Raw genomic sequence first — 16750 nt, forward strand, 5'->3', positions numbered from 1 at the left:
TTGGAGCTGATGCCCTGAATTTGGACTTGCAGCCTACTGGACTGTGAGAGAATAAACTTCTCTTTGTTAAAGCCATCCACTTGTGGTATTTCTGTATAGCAGCACTAGATAACTAAAACACCCTTTGATTACAAAACAAGGGTTATTGTCACAATTATCCCAAAATCTTTTTTTTCTGTTTTTTATTAATAAGTACATGTCTTAGGTCTCTTAAAACTCACATGATCTGTAAGAATTTTTTGAAGATTTCTTTTTCGTTTGTAGTTTCATGTAACTAAAGAAGAGAAAATGCCTTAACCATACAAAGGAATGTGTTTTACTCCTCCTCACTGTCTTCCTCTTCTCCCTTCTCCAACCCCTCTGCTTTTTTCACTACCTTTAGCTTCCCTTCCTCCTTTATCTTTATTTAACCTTGGAATAATTTCATTTGTCTTAATAAGCATGCATCCATCCATTCATAAAGAAGTCCTTTCATCTATTTGTAGATGTGAAATTTCTACAAGATCTATTTTTTAACTTGTACATATATAGTGAAAGTAATATCTATATGTTTATTTCAACTCTTGGCTGTTTCTTCCTATAGTTATATTTCTAAAAATAACATGTTTATACCACATTTTCCTTAAAGAATGTATCTCCATTTTCCAGATAGGCCAGTTGATACCAGGCCTTGACATTCAGCTTGAAGATGTGTCTTAGTTTCTTAGAGCTAGCATAACAAAATATCACAAAGTAGGCAACTTGAAAGAACAGAAATTTAATATCTCACTGTTCTGGAGGCTAGAAGTCCAAATCAGGATATCAAGATGTTGATTCCTTAGAGGGCTGTGTGAGAGGAAACGTTCCATGCCTTTCTGCTGGCCTCTGGTGGCTCCTGACAATCCTTGGCTTGTAGATGTATCTTCATGAGTTATCTCTTCTGCTTTGTCTGTATCTCCGTGTTTGCTCTCCTTTTTTATAAGGGCAGGAGTCATGTGAGATTAGGACCTACCCTACTCTAGTATGACCTTATGTTAACCTTCAAAAACCCTATTTCAAAACAAGGTCAAATTCATAGGAACAGAGTTTAGGACTTCAGCACATTTTTTTGAGGGACACTATTCAATCCATGTGCTCTTTGGAGGTGAAGATAGTGAGACTTCGTCTCACATACTTTGGATACGTTGTCAGGAGGGACCAGTCACTGGAGAAGGATATCATCCTTGGTAAAGTAGAAGGTCAGCAAAAAAGAGAAAGACCCTCCATGAGATGGATTGATATAGTGGCAGCAACAATGGGCTCAAACATAAGAATGATTGTGAGGATGGTGCAGGAATGGACAATGTTTCGTTCTGTTGTACACAGGGTTGCTATGGGTCAGAACCAACTTGACTGCATCTAACAATAACAACAAACATTCAATCCATACCTAGGGTTTTATATATATTTTCAACTAACCTCCCAGTTTTCAGCCATCCAGCAATGCCCTGTGCACCTCAATTTTGAACTCTCTGGGGTTCTGCCACACTCATTAATTCTCTTCTCATAGCAAATCCCTCTTTCCTGTCATTTAGACTGTGGCTTCCTCTAAATCATTTCATATAACTCCATTTATCTTCTGTGTTCTCAAAACATGGACAAGGAAATTTATTCTTCTTTTTCATTTTAAACTTCTTACCATTATTTAAGTTTCCAGAGAGAGAAAAAGGGTCACAAGCAGTTAGCCAACCATCTCTAACCAGAGGCAGCTCTACACCAAGTGATTACCAAAAGCAAAGTTAATGTTAGGTGCCAGACAAAGCTGGATTGAAATCCCTATTCTATTATTAATTGTTATCTCTGATAAAACATTCCATCAGTATAGGCCTTAATAGCTTCATCCATAAAATGAACTTAAAACATGTATTTTATAAGAATATGAGAATTTGAGAACATATAATGAATTTAATAAATTCTAGATATTATTATAATAACTGCTGTTATTTGCAAATAACATTAAAACTTACCTTCATAAGATTAGAATTCCTTTTTTTTGAAAAAAATTTTAAAATTCTGGCAAAAATGTATATAACCCAGCATTTGCCAGTTTGTTTTTTACATGTACAATTCAGTGACATTGATTATGTTAATCATATTGCTAGGATTCCTTTTTAAATGATATTTATTCAGGAATACGTTTTAATTAGTAACATAGTACATGAAGAAACTTTGACTAAAAGTATTAATGATTTCAGATATTAACGTCTTTACTGATACTTTAAACCAAAAGACCAACTATCTTGCTGAATTTTTATCATTAAAAAATTCTTCAGTATCATACTCTGCAGACTCTGCTAATACACTGTGCTAGTGTATTGGCATGCAACTTTGTAATTTGAGTTATTGTACTATATGCAGACTTATTAGCCAAGAAATTTTCAAAGGAAACACTTTCAACTTACCAGTATCACAGATAGTTTTTATGTCACATTAGTTAAAATAATATTTAATGAAATAAAATTTCAGAATTTTGTAAACTCAAACTATAAATGTAAATCTGAGAATATCATACATGTAATTTATTTTGTTTTATAGGTATTTCTTTGAAACTAAGTGATTCACAAGAATTGAAAAATAATATAATCAGTGCTTTTCGATTTATATTTTCTAAGTTACAACTATTCTTTAGTCTTAATGATAATGAAAAGTGGTATTAAAAATGTATTCCTACAGTATGCTTTTTGAGAATTGGGTAAGTAGAAAAATAATTTCATCTAAAATATGAAATTGAAAAGAATGTTAAAAGGTGATTGATTTGTACATATGTATGTTCTCTTAAAATTTCTGTGTTTAAGGACTAGATATCACAGTTTAATTTTGCCTTATTTGAGTGAAAATAACTATCATTTTCATTCCCACTAATAATTCCTAATTTAAACGTATGCAGTTTGAAATGCAATATATGGTAATTAATGTTTATGCTTTCTAGGTATCGCTTACTTGAGTGGAATGTGTAGTGAAAAAAGAAAATGTATCATTGCTGAAGACAATGGCCTGAATCTTGCATTTACGATTGCTCATGAAATGGGTCACAAGTAAGTAAATTGTGGCTATGCTAGTATATTAACATGCAACTTTGTAATTTGAGTTATGGTACTCTATGCATATCTTTTTTATATTTTGGGGGAGGGACTTAGAGTTTTTGAAAAACTGTGGAAACAGGAAGAGGAGAACACCTAAATATGAAGTGTTTTTTGAATGTGATAACCATTCCTGATACTCTTAATAAAATCTCATTACATTGTTAAAATTCTCATCAGGACAATCATTACGTGGCATGATTTTTTAATTTTATTAGGTATTTCCAAGTAATATAAATATTGCAGTAGTCATGAGACTACAAAGCCGTGTATTTTTTTCAAGGAAACCTTTAAAGAAAATACTTGTACAAGTGAAAATACTTACAGCCTATAATAGTACCTGTTTGTTATTACCAGGCACAGAGTAAAGGGATTAAGCTGCACAGTTTAGGAGTAAATGTGCTTGACAGAGAACTAAGCTGGATGTGTAATTGCATGTAATGAGCTATGTATCAGACACAGTTCTAAGCATTTTACATGAAATAGTTTAATACAAAAAGCATGGAGAGGTAGTTACTTTTATTCTCACTTTAGAGACACTGTAAATAGTAGCAATAATAATTACCAATAACAATACTTACAAACACTTACTATGGGCCAGGCTCGGAACTATGTGCTTTATACATTCTCACAACAATCTTGTGAGGTGGAGCTATTGTTGTTGTTACTGTGTGCCGTCAAGTCGATTCTGCTCATAGCAATCCTGTATGACTGAGTAGAACTACCCCGTAGGGTTTCCTAGGCTGTAATCTTTGGAGTGGAGCCCTGTTGGCACAGTGATTAAGAGTTCGGCTGCTAGCCAAAAGGTCGGCAGTTCGAATTCACCAGCTACTCCTTGGAAACCCTGTGGGGAAGTTCTATTCTTCTACTCTGTCCTATAGGATCACTATGAGTCGGAATCAACTAGACAGCAACGGGTTTGGTTTTTTGGGTTATCTCTTAATAGATCGCCAGGTCTTTTCTCCCATGGAGTGGCTGCTGGATTCTAACCACTGACATTTTGGTTAGTAGCCAAGCGCTTAACCATTGTGCCGCCAGGGCTTAGTTGTACTCATTTATCAGGGGAGGAAACTGAGGCACAGAAGAGATAAGTTACCATGCCAAAGTTATGAAAATAGTAAGTGGTGGAGCAAGGATTTGAACTCACGCATTTCAACTCAGGACATGCTGTTCTGAATTTCCGCAATAGATTATCTGATACTTTTGAGCCTTAGTTTCCTCATCTGTAAAATGAGGATAGCATCTTTGTTGTGAAGTTGATCAGGGATTCAAATTACATACCACCAATTACCTGTTGCTGTATAGTCGATCCCGACTCTTGGTGACTCTACAGGTTTCAGAGTAGAACTCTGCTGCATAGGTTTTCAGTGACTGGGATCTTTCAGAATTAGATCACCAGAACTGTGTCCCAAGGTGCCTCTAGGTAGATTTGAACTGCCAACCTTCAGTTAGTAGCTGAGTGTTTAACCATATTTACAGACAGTATATTATGATAGAAATGGCATGAGTTGTGGAATCAGTTAGTTTTGGCTCTAGGCTTCCCCACTTGCTAACTATAAGAGCAGTATAAATAAAATGTATTCTCATTGGATTAAGATTTAGTGAGGTCCTACTTGGGGAGGTGATCCTTATGGAGGCTTCTTGGGTCAAAGATATATGTAGTTTGACCAGCAGTGTTTAAAAATTTGAATTAATTCCCAATATTAAAAAGTATAAACTTGGCATGAAAATAAAGATTTCTGGATCCGTAAACAGTGAACTGCAGTCCCATATGGCAATCATTCATTGGAGCTGAGTAGTTAGTGTCTGTTGCCTTTAGACTGAGTTCATTCTCCCCAGTTCGTTCCAGGCCACAGCATTATCTAGTATTTTACACCTAGCTCAGTTCATTTTGATTATATGCCTGGACTCTATAGACAAGTGAGTAAAAGTTGAGCTTGCAGTTGAATCTGGTTGGTACAAGAAAGCTTAGAAGAAACAGTTTATAAACAACATGACAGTGGTTTGATTTAAAAAACAAACTTATTTTTATTCAGCTAAACACAAGTACAGCAAAGTGACAAATTGTAATTATACAATTCAATGAGTTATTAAAAGTTGAATATAACCGTTTACTGAACCCGGTCCAAGAAATAGAACATTATCAACAGTGATTGACTTTTTGATGTCATTGTTCTTAAATGTGTAGATACAGACATACTTTCATTTTCTCCCATTCAGGCATTCAGTATTCAGTTGACTGCTCTAGAATGCAAGGAGTTTGTTATGTCAAATAATAATAATAATAAAGAAATACGTAAGTAAATAAAATAAATGTGCTTAAATCATTATCCTTTAGGGAAAGTATGCAATAATCTCCTTCAGTATTGAAGTCCAGGATTGATAGGACTCAGATTCTTAATTACAATACAAGTTCTACAATTTAAAGATAATTTCAGCTTATTCCTATTAGGAAAAACTTTGGGCATCCTTTGAAAGAAAAGTGCTGAGAATAATGTTTAGAGGAAATAAAAAGTTTTTACCAAATATTTTAAGAAGGTAAGTACAAGTTAATTATAAACAAAATTCCCAGAAAATATATTCAAGTTTCTGAATAATTATGATTGTACTTTTTATTGATGGAATAATTATAATTATACTTTTAACATGTAATAACAACTTGATATCCAAGCAATCTGAGTATGTTTTCATGGAATGGACATTAAATAATTTCACCAAGTATTCTGCCTAGTAGAGGGTTTACTTTAAAAAGTGGGTCTACTTTTTAAAATCAGTTATGTAAAATTAATTTCTTCTATCTCTGTTATATGCTAAAATGTAGGAAAAACACCAACTAAAGGAATCAACAATAATACGAGTTAATTTAGGAATACCCAAAGTCTCAGTCCAGAAGCTATAACTACTTAAACAAAAAACTAAGTAATTTAAGCAGTCTACTTCAGCTTTGTGTAGTAGAAACATTGGTTTATAACCAGGAACTCAGGTTGGAATGACTAAAATTGTACTAAAATATTATTTTGGTAGACTTTTATAGAGCTGTAGCCAAAATCAATAGAGATTTGCCAAATGTATGTGTAATGTTGGATGGATGAAGACTAGTACATGAGATATATATTGAATTACTTAGTTACTAAAAATTCTCCTTACCAGTAAGCAGTATTTGTCTCAAATGTAGAGGATAGTGTTTTCTTGATGCTAGATAGTGAGAGACAAGAGCAGTGAGAATAATGCCATCTTTATAAAAAACAAACATAAGGAATTTCATTTATAAAAACTGTATCTTCCAGTATATGATGAAGAAATTAAAAAATTTTTTTTCATATGCTCATAGCCTCTGAAATAGGGAAAGTTTTCATAGAGGTTAGATAATTATATCTATAGATCCCATTTGGCACAAAAAATCAAGAGCACTTTTACGTAGAGATATGATTAAAAGTCAGCTACTTAAATAAAACTTAAATTCATAATTTTTTTTCTTTTTTGGGGAGGGATATTTCTTTCTTTTTTTTTTGCTTAAATTATATAGTGGAAATATCTTCTAGAACCTAATAACAAACTATAACTTCTGCCAATATATTTCCTAATTTTGTCAGAAATTGAATCATATAATTCTGCAACCCACAATTTTAGAATGGCAGAATGGTTTCATTTATACTTGTCAATGTATAATATAATATAATATAATATATATAATACAATACCTTTATAACCACATATGAAATGTTCCTAAACTGATTTGGGATGAGTGTATTTATGTTTATTGATTTGAATTTGATTCCTAAAAATTCCCAAAGCAACTCCACATGTGGCTGAAAAATCAATACTGGGCCACCAAGTAAAAAAAAAAAAACATTCTTGGTGGTGAGAGTATGAGGCATTGAAGAGAACAAAAATTTTCTCTTTCACTCCTGCAAAGGAATCTTAAAAAATGTCAGAAAAAAAATGCCTTGAATTTTTCCTTTAGAAAGTTAGCAATTAAAAAAAACTTATATATAATTGTATGTTGTTGCTGTTAGTTGCCATTGAGTCAATTCCAACTCATGGTGACCCATGTATTCAGAGTAGAACTGCTCCATAGGGTTTTCAAGGCTGTGACCTTTCCAGATCGCCAGGTCTATCTCTGAAGCATCTCTGTGTGGGTTTGAACTACCAACCTTTTAGTTAGTAATCTAGTGCTTAACCATTTGTGCCACCCAGGGACTCCTATGTAATTATATACAAAGCGTAAATTAGAATGTACAGCAAGAATGAGGAAATAAATGATTTATACCAACTTTTTTGCTTTCTTTCTTAAAGTTATTTTTCTTTCTAAATAATAGTGCAGTTATTTTCCTTGCAGTCAAAAATTTTGACAAGGGCATTTTTTTTTGTTGGTAGAGCTGAATTAATATATACTTATGAAATACAAATGTGATCTTCATTAATTTACTATGATAGATAAAGCTTTATTTTTATGAATAAAAATACTAACTGCTGAGCTTTTGGTTAACAGCCGTAGCACTTAACCACAGTGCCACCAGGGCTCCAAAAATAGCTTAGAGTATGATTAATGATTTTTATAGGGTTTGTTGAATGTGTATGTATATATGCATGCATTCACTGTAGTCTATATATTTTATATGATCTTCATGAAAAACAAATTATTAAAGAGATTTTACTTTGATTCCAAGTAATAATTTGTCACTAATATATTAATTGTTATTATAGTGTCCAGTGGAGACACAAGTACAAGTTTCCAGTGGAGTTGTGCAGACACACTTAATTCATCCAACAATGATGTGTGTTGTACCCAGTGTGTGAAAACACGCATGGAGTATTGCTAACCAAGGAAGCTCATATGAGCCTTGGTATTGAGAGTTTTAATTGGGGGTCAGTCACATAGGCATGATTGATCACCTGTGTGACTGACCTTCAGTCTTCAGATCTTCCAGAGGTCAAGCTAATACCATGTGGACTAATTCCCTCTCCATGAATCACATTATTAGCACTGTCTGGCATACTCCAAGGCCCTCAGGTAAACAAAGATACTTTTAGCAGGCAGATTTTTTTAAGGGCTTAGATGTTATATCCCAGGAGCTGGGCAAAGGCAGAACCTTTCTTTGGAATGTGCAGGGTTTGAACAACCTAGACCTACTGAGTTACTCTTTTACTGAACATTTACACAATATATTTAAAGTTTCAAAGTCTCATATACCCACTCCACTTAACGACATGGTTAGGTTCGAAAGACCAGGTCATTATGCGAAAATTGGCGTTATGCAAAAATGGATGACTACATCATTGCATAACTGCCAAATTACATCATTATATAACTGCAAAACCACTGAGAGTCATGGCTCAGCCAAGTTGACACATAACCTTAACTGTCACAGCGAGCATTACTCTTGCCTCGCACCTCAGTGTTCGTTACTGCCAGATGTAAGACATTAATGCACAAAATAATTGGATAGTAGAGTTTTTACTGTTGTCATAAATGAGAAATGTCTGATAACAAGATAGCTGACAAGTTAGATTAGGTGTATTTTATATTAGTTTGACAAAGGCTATCTAAGAAAAATAATATTGTCTTCTTTTATTGGCAGGCATCATGCTAAACACTGTGTATTCATATCTAATTCAATGTCATACATCTAAATCTTGAGTTAAGTATTGTTGTTATTGTCCTTTTATACATGAGGAAACTGAAGCTAATAGAGACTGATTTTTCAGAACTTTTTTATATATGGAGGACATTCTTAAAGATCAAATATATTGTAAATATTTTCCTAGTTCTTTTGAGTTAATTTTTTTAAATACTTCTGATTTACTTATTTTTTTAAAATAAGGCAGTCCCTGGGTTACAAATATCTGATTTATGTACAACCCGTAGTTACAGACCAACCCCCATAAAGCCTATTACATTAAAAATGTGAGGTACATACAGTGGTTTGTAATCACAGATGGGCACTACTTTGCAGTGTGCATCAAAGCATTATTGTTATTGCTGTATTATTACGTTACAGATGTTTTAGTGTATCTGAAAGTGTTTCTTTAATTTTTTTATGCATATAAAGTTACACTATATATTATATACTAAAACAGACATTTGAATAACTGGCATTAGACACAAACCGTACCTAACCGTTCTGACTTACATACAAGTTTGACTTAAAGACAGATTTAGGAACGGAACTCATTTGTAATCTGGGGAATGCCTGTAGTCAAATCTCTTATCATTTTCTTTTATAATTTCTTGTATAGATTTGTAATTAAAAGGCCTTTGTCTTTCCAGAATTAAAGAAACAACTGCAATTTTGTCAAATTGTTTTATATTTTGTTTTATTTTTGGCCAGCTAACACTTTAAGTTATCTAGGATTTATTATACTATACATAGTAAAGTTCTAGCTGTTAAATTTGTATTTCTCACTGGCTGCTCAGTAAATGATCTTACTACTCAAAGTATGGTCTGTAATGAGATAAAGAACTTTGCTAGCATATAAAACATTGTTTTCCTCATTGAGAAAATCTTGAAATGAAAAAAAAAAAATTTAAATGTTAGGTGAACCAAACTGATTTACATTCTGGCATCAGCTACTTATCTAGATGGAAATCAGTAACAAAAGAGTTCACCTAATGACAGCCAGCATGCAGACCATCTTCAGAACAGCCCTGTTCCAGAACACCGATACTGTAGCCCTTCAATCATGCTAAGTCAGCTTTGCTCTAGGAAGTTGCATTCGAGTTGCTGCAGAACAGTCTTTTTTATTTATTTTTAGCTTGAAAGGTGATCTGTGCTTGCAATATGTATTTCTGTCCTCATGTATTTGTGGAATATTTTTAAACAAAAATTCTGTGATGCAATGCATTTCAAATAATAAAAGCTGTTCTGTTGTAAAATATTGAACGATGCTTTAGATTATATATATACCATATCTTTTTTTCTTTATGGCCACATATAATTCAGACCTCTTTGTGGATTTCACAACTAAAAGTAAAATAGCCCCTTTAGTATTGGCTAACATTTTCTGAATATTTAGCCCCAGGTCTTAGCTATTATAAAATATTAAATTATCAGGAAAATAATAATTTATCATATAATCATTAATAACATAATTCTGCAAGCTTTTTGTCATCTTGCTAAATCTGGAGATTTATTGGACAGCAAAGCTTGGCACTGGCTTAGCACATTAGTACCAAAGATTTCTGCTCCCACCTGAAGAAGGAAGGCAATAACATTAGCTCCATTTTAGAGGTGATGATTGCCAAACCTCACACAGCTGAAAAGTGCTTGAGTGGACATTTGAAGCCAAATTTGTCTAATTCCAAAGTCCATGTTATTAATTACTGTGTTATGTGAGAAATGCCGAAGAAAACATCTAGCTAACTTAACTCTATTCAATTTATTTCTGGATTGGTCCTGGATTTTCTGTCCCCACCTTCCTCTTCAGACATACTTCACACCATACTCCCTTTCATTTTCAGCACTGCTGCTATGCTAGACTTCCTACACTGTTTCTCACATACCATGCTTCTTTACACCACAGGACATTGCCACATTCTACCTCTACCTAGAATGCTCTTCTTTCCCATCTGCTATTGCTCTTAATTCAGATATCAGCTCAATAACTATTTCCTAAAGAAAGCCTTTATAAATTGTTCTGTGTATGTCAATCTCTGTATTAAACATTGTAATGGTACCACCTCCTTTATATATGCACATTCGTTCATCTGATTAGGTATACGTATACTTCACTAGGCTGTAAGCTCGAAGGGGTAATGAACATGACTATTTTTGCTTATCATGGTATTCCTAATGCATTTGATAGTGCCTGGTACATATTGTGCAGTGGTTAAGTGCTACGGCTGCTAACCAAAAGGCAGTTCGAATCCACCAGCCTCTCCTTGGACACCCTATGGGACAGTTCTACTCTGTGCTATAGGGTCGCTATGAGTTGGAATCAACTCGATGGCAATGAGTATGGTATGGTATGGTACATATTAGATGTTCAATGAATATGTACTAAATAAGCAAATGCTTTAGTATCGTAATTATCCTAGTAAAACATTCTTAAGCATAGAATGTCAGTGCCACTGTATTCAAAAACAGGATGTATACCTATTAAAATTGTTTAGAATGTTTTCTGATATTGCATGTGATTTTTAATAAGTTATAAGTAAAGTTTTATGAAAGTGAGGATGTTAGAAAGACAGTAGCATGAGTAGGTCTAGGATCTTGACCCACCACATATAAATACCAAGAAAATCAGCTAGAAATCTATACTCAATTTTGTAAGAACTTTGGAGGCAAAAGATGCCAGCAAGGAGACACAAACTGAAACAAAGTAAGGGTGTTTCTTATACAGTTAGGAAAAGTGTTTTTTCCATTGTCCCTCCCTACTCCCTTTCCAGCATGGTGGATGGACAGCTGCAGTGGAGCTGCAGCCACAGCCCCAGTAGACCCACAGGTGTCTCCTGTGCACTAAGAGAGGCCCTGATATCTGGCTTCAGGTTAAACAGGACAGACTTTTCTTGCAGACTGTTCAGGGTTGTCCCTGGCCCACCCTCTCTTCTCATGCAGCAGAGCTGCAGCCCCACTTGACCTATGGCTCTCCTTTTCAGTAAGAAGGGAAATAATCTCTGGCCCCATGGTAAATAGGACATATCTTCCTGGTGGACTGCACAGGGTATATGTTCTGACCACCTTGGGTGTGGACCAAAGGACTAGGACTTCAGTCCGTCCTATATCAGAGACTTCACAGAGCAAGGAAGGGAAAGGAGCAAGGACTAAAGCTTGTACCCTATTGAGGATACATTGATCAGTGTGTGCTTTGTGCTCGATATGGGAGGTGCGGAAAGATTGAAACCTCAGTCCGACCTAAAATAGAGATCTCACAAAGTCTGAAGACTGTGTCCACCTAAGAGTTTCCTGTGGAACTTAGTACTCTGTAAACATTGTGTACATGGGTGAACTAAGAAAGTTAGCAATGTTCTGGTTTCAACAAAAAATAAAAAGACATAAAAAAATCTGGAAATGACGACCCATTCAAAAGAACAAGATGAAGGGAGAGAATTCATCTCTATGGCAGCGAAGCAAATGAACAGATTGGAAGAATATAATACAACAGTATTAAACAAGCCCAAAGAACTGAAGAAAAATACAAAGACTTAAAGGAAATCAGTGAACAATGCATGAACAAAATGATAATATAAACAAATACACACTATAAAAAGAAACCAAACAGAAATACTGGAACCAAAATGTATAATAACTGAAATTAAAAAACTCATTGGAAGGACTCAGCAACAGATTTTAGCAATTTAAAAAGCCATTTGAAAAGCTATTTTAAATCTTGTGGCATGCCAGTAAAGCTGTTCATAGAGAGAAATGAGTATCTTTAAGTACAAATATAAAAAATAATGAAAATTAATGAGCTGAATTTCCAAAATGATAAGCTAGAAAAATAACAACAAATCAAAGCAAAATAAATTAGATGGAAGAAATCATAAAAGTAGAAATTAATGCGATAGAAAAAATGCAATAGAAATTGAGAACGAAGACAAAATTAGATCTATGAAAATGCAAGTAAAATTGACAAACATAAGATTGACCTAGGAAAAAAGCAAAATTAAACAGTATTAGAAATGAAAAAAATGGAGCATAACATATATACAGAAAATATTTTTTAAATCACTAAGGTCAGAATTGACTCGATGGCAACGGGAAAAAATACATTGAGTATTTTTATATCAAAATTTAAAACAGATAAAATGGAAAAATTCTGATAAAGTATAATGAGACAGTCTAAAGTTTTATAACCACTTAAATAAATTATATCAGTACTATAGATACTTTCCAAAAATAAAACACTAGTCCAGAATAGTAGTCAAAAAAACAAACGCATTGCCTTCGAGTCAATTTCAATTCATAGCGAACCCCATAGGACACAGTAGAATTATCCCATACAGTCCTTAAGGCTGTAATCTTTATGAAAGCAGACTGCCACATCTTTCTCCTGTGGAGCAGCTGGTGGGTTCGAACTGCCAACATTTTGGTTAGCAGCTGAGTGCTTAATAAGTTCAAGAAATGCATAATTCCAATATTAATCAAATTTTTCTTGAAAATGGAAACGAAGAAACACCATGCAATTCATTAGAGTCCAGTATTAATGTAAATTTTTTTTAAAAAATTATGAAGAAGAAAGAATATTACAGTACAGTCTCATCTGAGAATGATGTGAAAATGACACATTTCAAAATTAAACAACAGTGTATAAACAAACAAAGGTAACACCCTCTATAGAATTTTTAAAGAAAACAAGAATTTCACTATACTTGCTTTTATATGTACTAGGGGTACAAACAAGTACAGCATAACAGAAAAATAAATAAAAGGCATAAAAATTAGAATGGAAGAAACAAATGATATTTTTGAAAATATTATGATTGCCTACATGAAAACATAATATAAAGGCAAAAAAATGGAATTAATCCATGAGTTTATTAAGATTATTGGATATAAGATAAATAGCCATAAAATCAACTATCAGCTACAATAGAAAATGTCATTTAAAAAAGAGGATACTTTTTACTGTAGAAATAAAAAATGTATAGTACTTAGGAATAAATTTAACAAAATACAGAAAAACATAACCAAAAAACAAAATCAATTGCTGTTGAGTCAGTTCCAACTCATGATGACTCCATTTGTGCAGAGTAGAACTGCACATCATAGAGTTTTCAGTGACTGATTATTTGGAAGCAGATCTCCAGGCCTTTCTTCTGAGGCACCTTTGGGTGGGTTTGAACTGCCAACCTTTTGGTTAGTAGTCAATTTTTTAACTGTTGGTGCCACCCAGGGATTCTTTAGGGAAGTATACACGTCTTAAAATTAAACCTCTATCAGTGAAAATACACCATCTGCCAAGGGTAGAGGATTGTAATATCATAAAGGTCTCAACTCTGCTGTAAATAAATTTTCATGGAAATTCCAGTAAATATATTCTCAGGTTTGTTTGTTTTTTTAAGGAAATCAGCAGAGATTTCTAAAATTTATATAAAAGAACAAATAGCCAATAAATAGACAAAACATTCTTGAAGAAGAAAGAGATAAAGGTGGAGGTTAAAGCAGAGGAAAATGAAGAGAAGAATAACATGAAGTTTTTCCCTAATAGAAATCAAGACCCATAATGAAATTATAATAACGAAAGTGGTTTGACTTTTGTGGCAGATATACCTACTGCCGTGGCAGATATAGACAACTGGAAACATAGAACAAAATGATGAGTCAAAGACAATCCCGTGCCTACATAAAAACCTGATGTATGATGAAGGTGATATTGCAGACCAATGGAGAAAAGACTATTTTTAAAAAATATGATAGTACAAATTTGTTATCCACATGTATAAAAATGAAATTGAACATTTTATTCAGACTATGTATACAAATCAATACCAGATAAAAATAAAGAGAAATATGACAGACAATAATTTTAAGAGAAAATCTATGGAACTATTTTTATGACTTCAGGCCTGAAAAGGATTTCTAAAATAGCACACAAATAGCAGACAGAGGCCTGAGCTCTGACAGGAAGGCTGAGAGAAATCTTCAATGGAATTGTTCATGTTTTTTATATGTGTTGTGGTTTTCCTGAACCCGTGATTTGTATTAGATAACTATATATGTAGTTGTTTCTTTTCTTTTCTTTTATTCTGCAGTCTCATTCTAAAATTCACGTAGAAAGATGAACATAGGAAATTCTTGTAAAAAAAAAACAAAGTCAGGGAGGAGACAAGATAGTGTCTTACTGAGACTCACCTTGTCGTCCGTCTTCAGCAAAGCCGTGGAACCCTTAGTGTCAAATGAAAGGATAATGAATTAGATCGAACATCAATTGGAAGAAGAAACTGATCGATAACAGAAAGGAGGGGCCCTGCCAGCCAACCCAGCACAGAGGCAAAGCCAATAGAGATCCTGTGTGAGGAGTACAGAAAGACAACTTCATGGAATCCCCAACAGGAGACAGAGAAACTGCAATGACCTACCCAGAGTCAAGCAGGTTGAGCAGGACATGAACTGGACATAGGGAGGAAGGGTGAAGGAGGGAGGGTGAGAGCTCCAGGGATCCCAGTGTCCGCGGAAGAGGCAGTGAGATGGGACCCAGGGACAGGGCGGCTCGCTAGTGGCGGTCCCTGACCACTGGGGTTAGGTGACTCACATAGAGTGATAGATCCACAGAGTGTTATCAGATCTCTCACCCGACTGGACCATGGGCAGCCCCTCATCCTCCCCCTATTGAGGCCAAGTCCCTATTGCTAACTACAGCCAATGGGAAGCCCCCAGGCACCCTTACCTGGTGACCTGAGGAGCATACTCTCCCTCCCCCCACCCACCTGAACCCCCAATTCCTGCAACCCAACCACCAGGGACACAGCCTGAGGGTCCCCTATATCCCCCCCAGCCCCATATGCCATCTCCCTCACCATCCTGCCAAGTGGCAGTGGCTGCAAAGCTCCCAGCCACTCACCCCCACTCCTCACCCCTCAACCTGCCCCTCAGAGCAGCTCAGGACTGCTCTAGCAACCCCACACCCCACCTGCCACCCCACCCCTCCAAGCAGTGTGGGACTGCTCTGACAACCTGCCTGCAGAGCCACCCCTCTGAGCTGTGCAGAAACACACTGGTGACCCATCCCAGGCCCCCCTGGCCCCCCACCTGCTGTCCTGTCCCCTGAGCAGTGTGGGACTGCTCTGGTGACCCAGTCTACCTGTCTTTGCTCCCTGATTGCGACCCCACCCAGTCAATGAATGCCATCACCCATTCGTGCACCATTGGACTGATGACAGCAGCCAATGCCTGCCCAGCCCTTCCTCAAGAGCCCCACACGACCAGCGAAAAGAGAACCACGCCCATAATGCCAGCAGCTGTCCTTCCCACCTGGAGCCAGGTAGTGAGTGCTCCAGTGCTGCTAGATGGATGCGTAGCAGATCCACACCACCCACTTGTATATATCAAAACAAAACAAAAGATCAGGATGCAGCAAACAAACATACAATCAATCAATAAATATAACATCTTAATGCCTCAGATATAGCAGACACTATCAAATCACATAAAGAAGCAGAACAAGATGACTCAAGCAAAGGATGAAAATAAAGGGCCAGAAAAATCTTCCTGAGGAAGAAGTGGTAATGGAACTACCTGACAAGAAATTCAAAAGGCTTATATATAGAACCTTCCAGAATATCAAGAAAGAGATCAAGGAAAACATGGAAAAAATCAAGAAAAACATGCACAAAACTCTAGAAGAATTCAGTGAAACAATACAAGAACAAAATGACGAAATAGACAATTAGATACCATACAAACAACAGCAACTAGAAATCGGGAAGATTAACGACAAAATTTCAGAAATAGATAACTCAATGGAAGAACATAGGAGTAGAATTGAATCAATGGAAGACAGAATCAGTGAAATATAGAAACAAATCCCTTGACACTAATTTGCTTGAAGAATAATCAGAAAAAAGAATGAGGAAAAATGAAGAAAGCCTAAGAGTTATGCAGGACACTGTCAAGAGGAACAATTTATGCATGATTGGAATTCTAGAACAGAAGGAGAAAAAAACCACAGAGAGAATTTTTGAAGATTTGCTGTCAGAAAACTTCCCTAAT

The 16750-nt window shown here is 35.2% G+C and overlaps 1 protein-coding gene across 1 annotated transcript in view; it reads left to right on the plus strand.

Annotated features, from left to right (window-relative positions):
- The window catches only part of ADAMTS19 (ADAM metallopeptidase with thrombospondin type 1 motif 19), a gene marked incomplete at its 3' end in the record, with an annotated part of 285099 nt that overhangs the window by 138474 nt on the left and 129875 nt on the right, over positions 1 to 16750 (plus strand). Inside the window, exon 8 of the mRNA XM_004384305.2 lies at positions 2948 to 3053. Coding sequence (XP_004384362.2) covers positions 2948 to 3053 — 106 coding nt within the window. The remainder of the gene's footprint in view (positions 1 to 2947; positions 3054 to 16750) is intronic.

This window comes from Trichechus manatus, unplaced genomic scaffold (genome assembly GCF_000243295.1).
Source record: "Trichechus manatus latirostris isolate Lorelei unplaced genomic scaffold, TriManLat1.0 scaffold00121, whole genome shotgun sequence".
NCBI classification, from domain to species: Eukaryota; Metazoa; Chordata; class Mammalia; order Sirenia; family Trichechidae; genus Trichechus; species Trichechus manatus.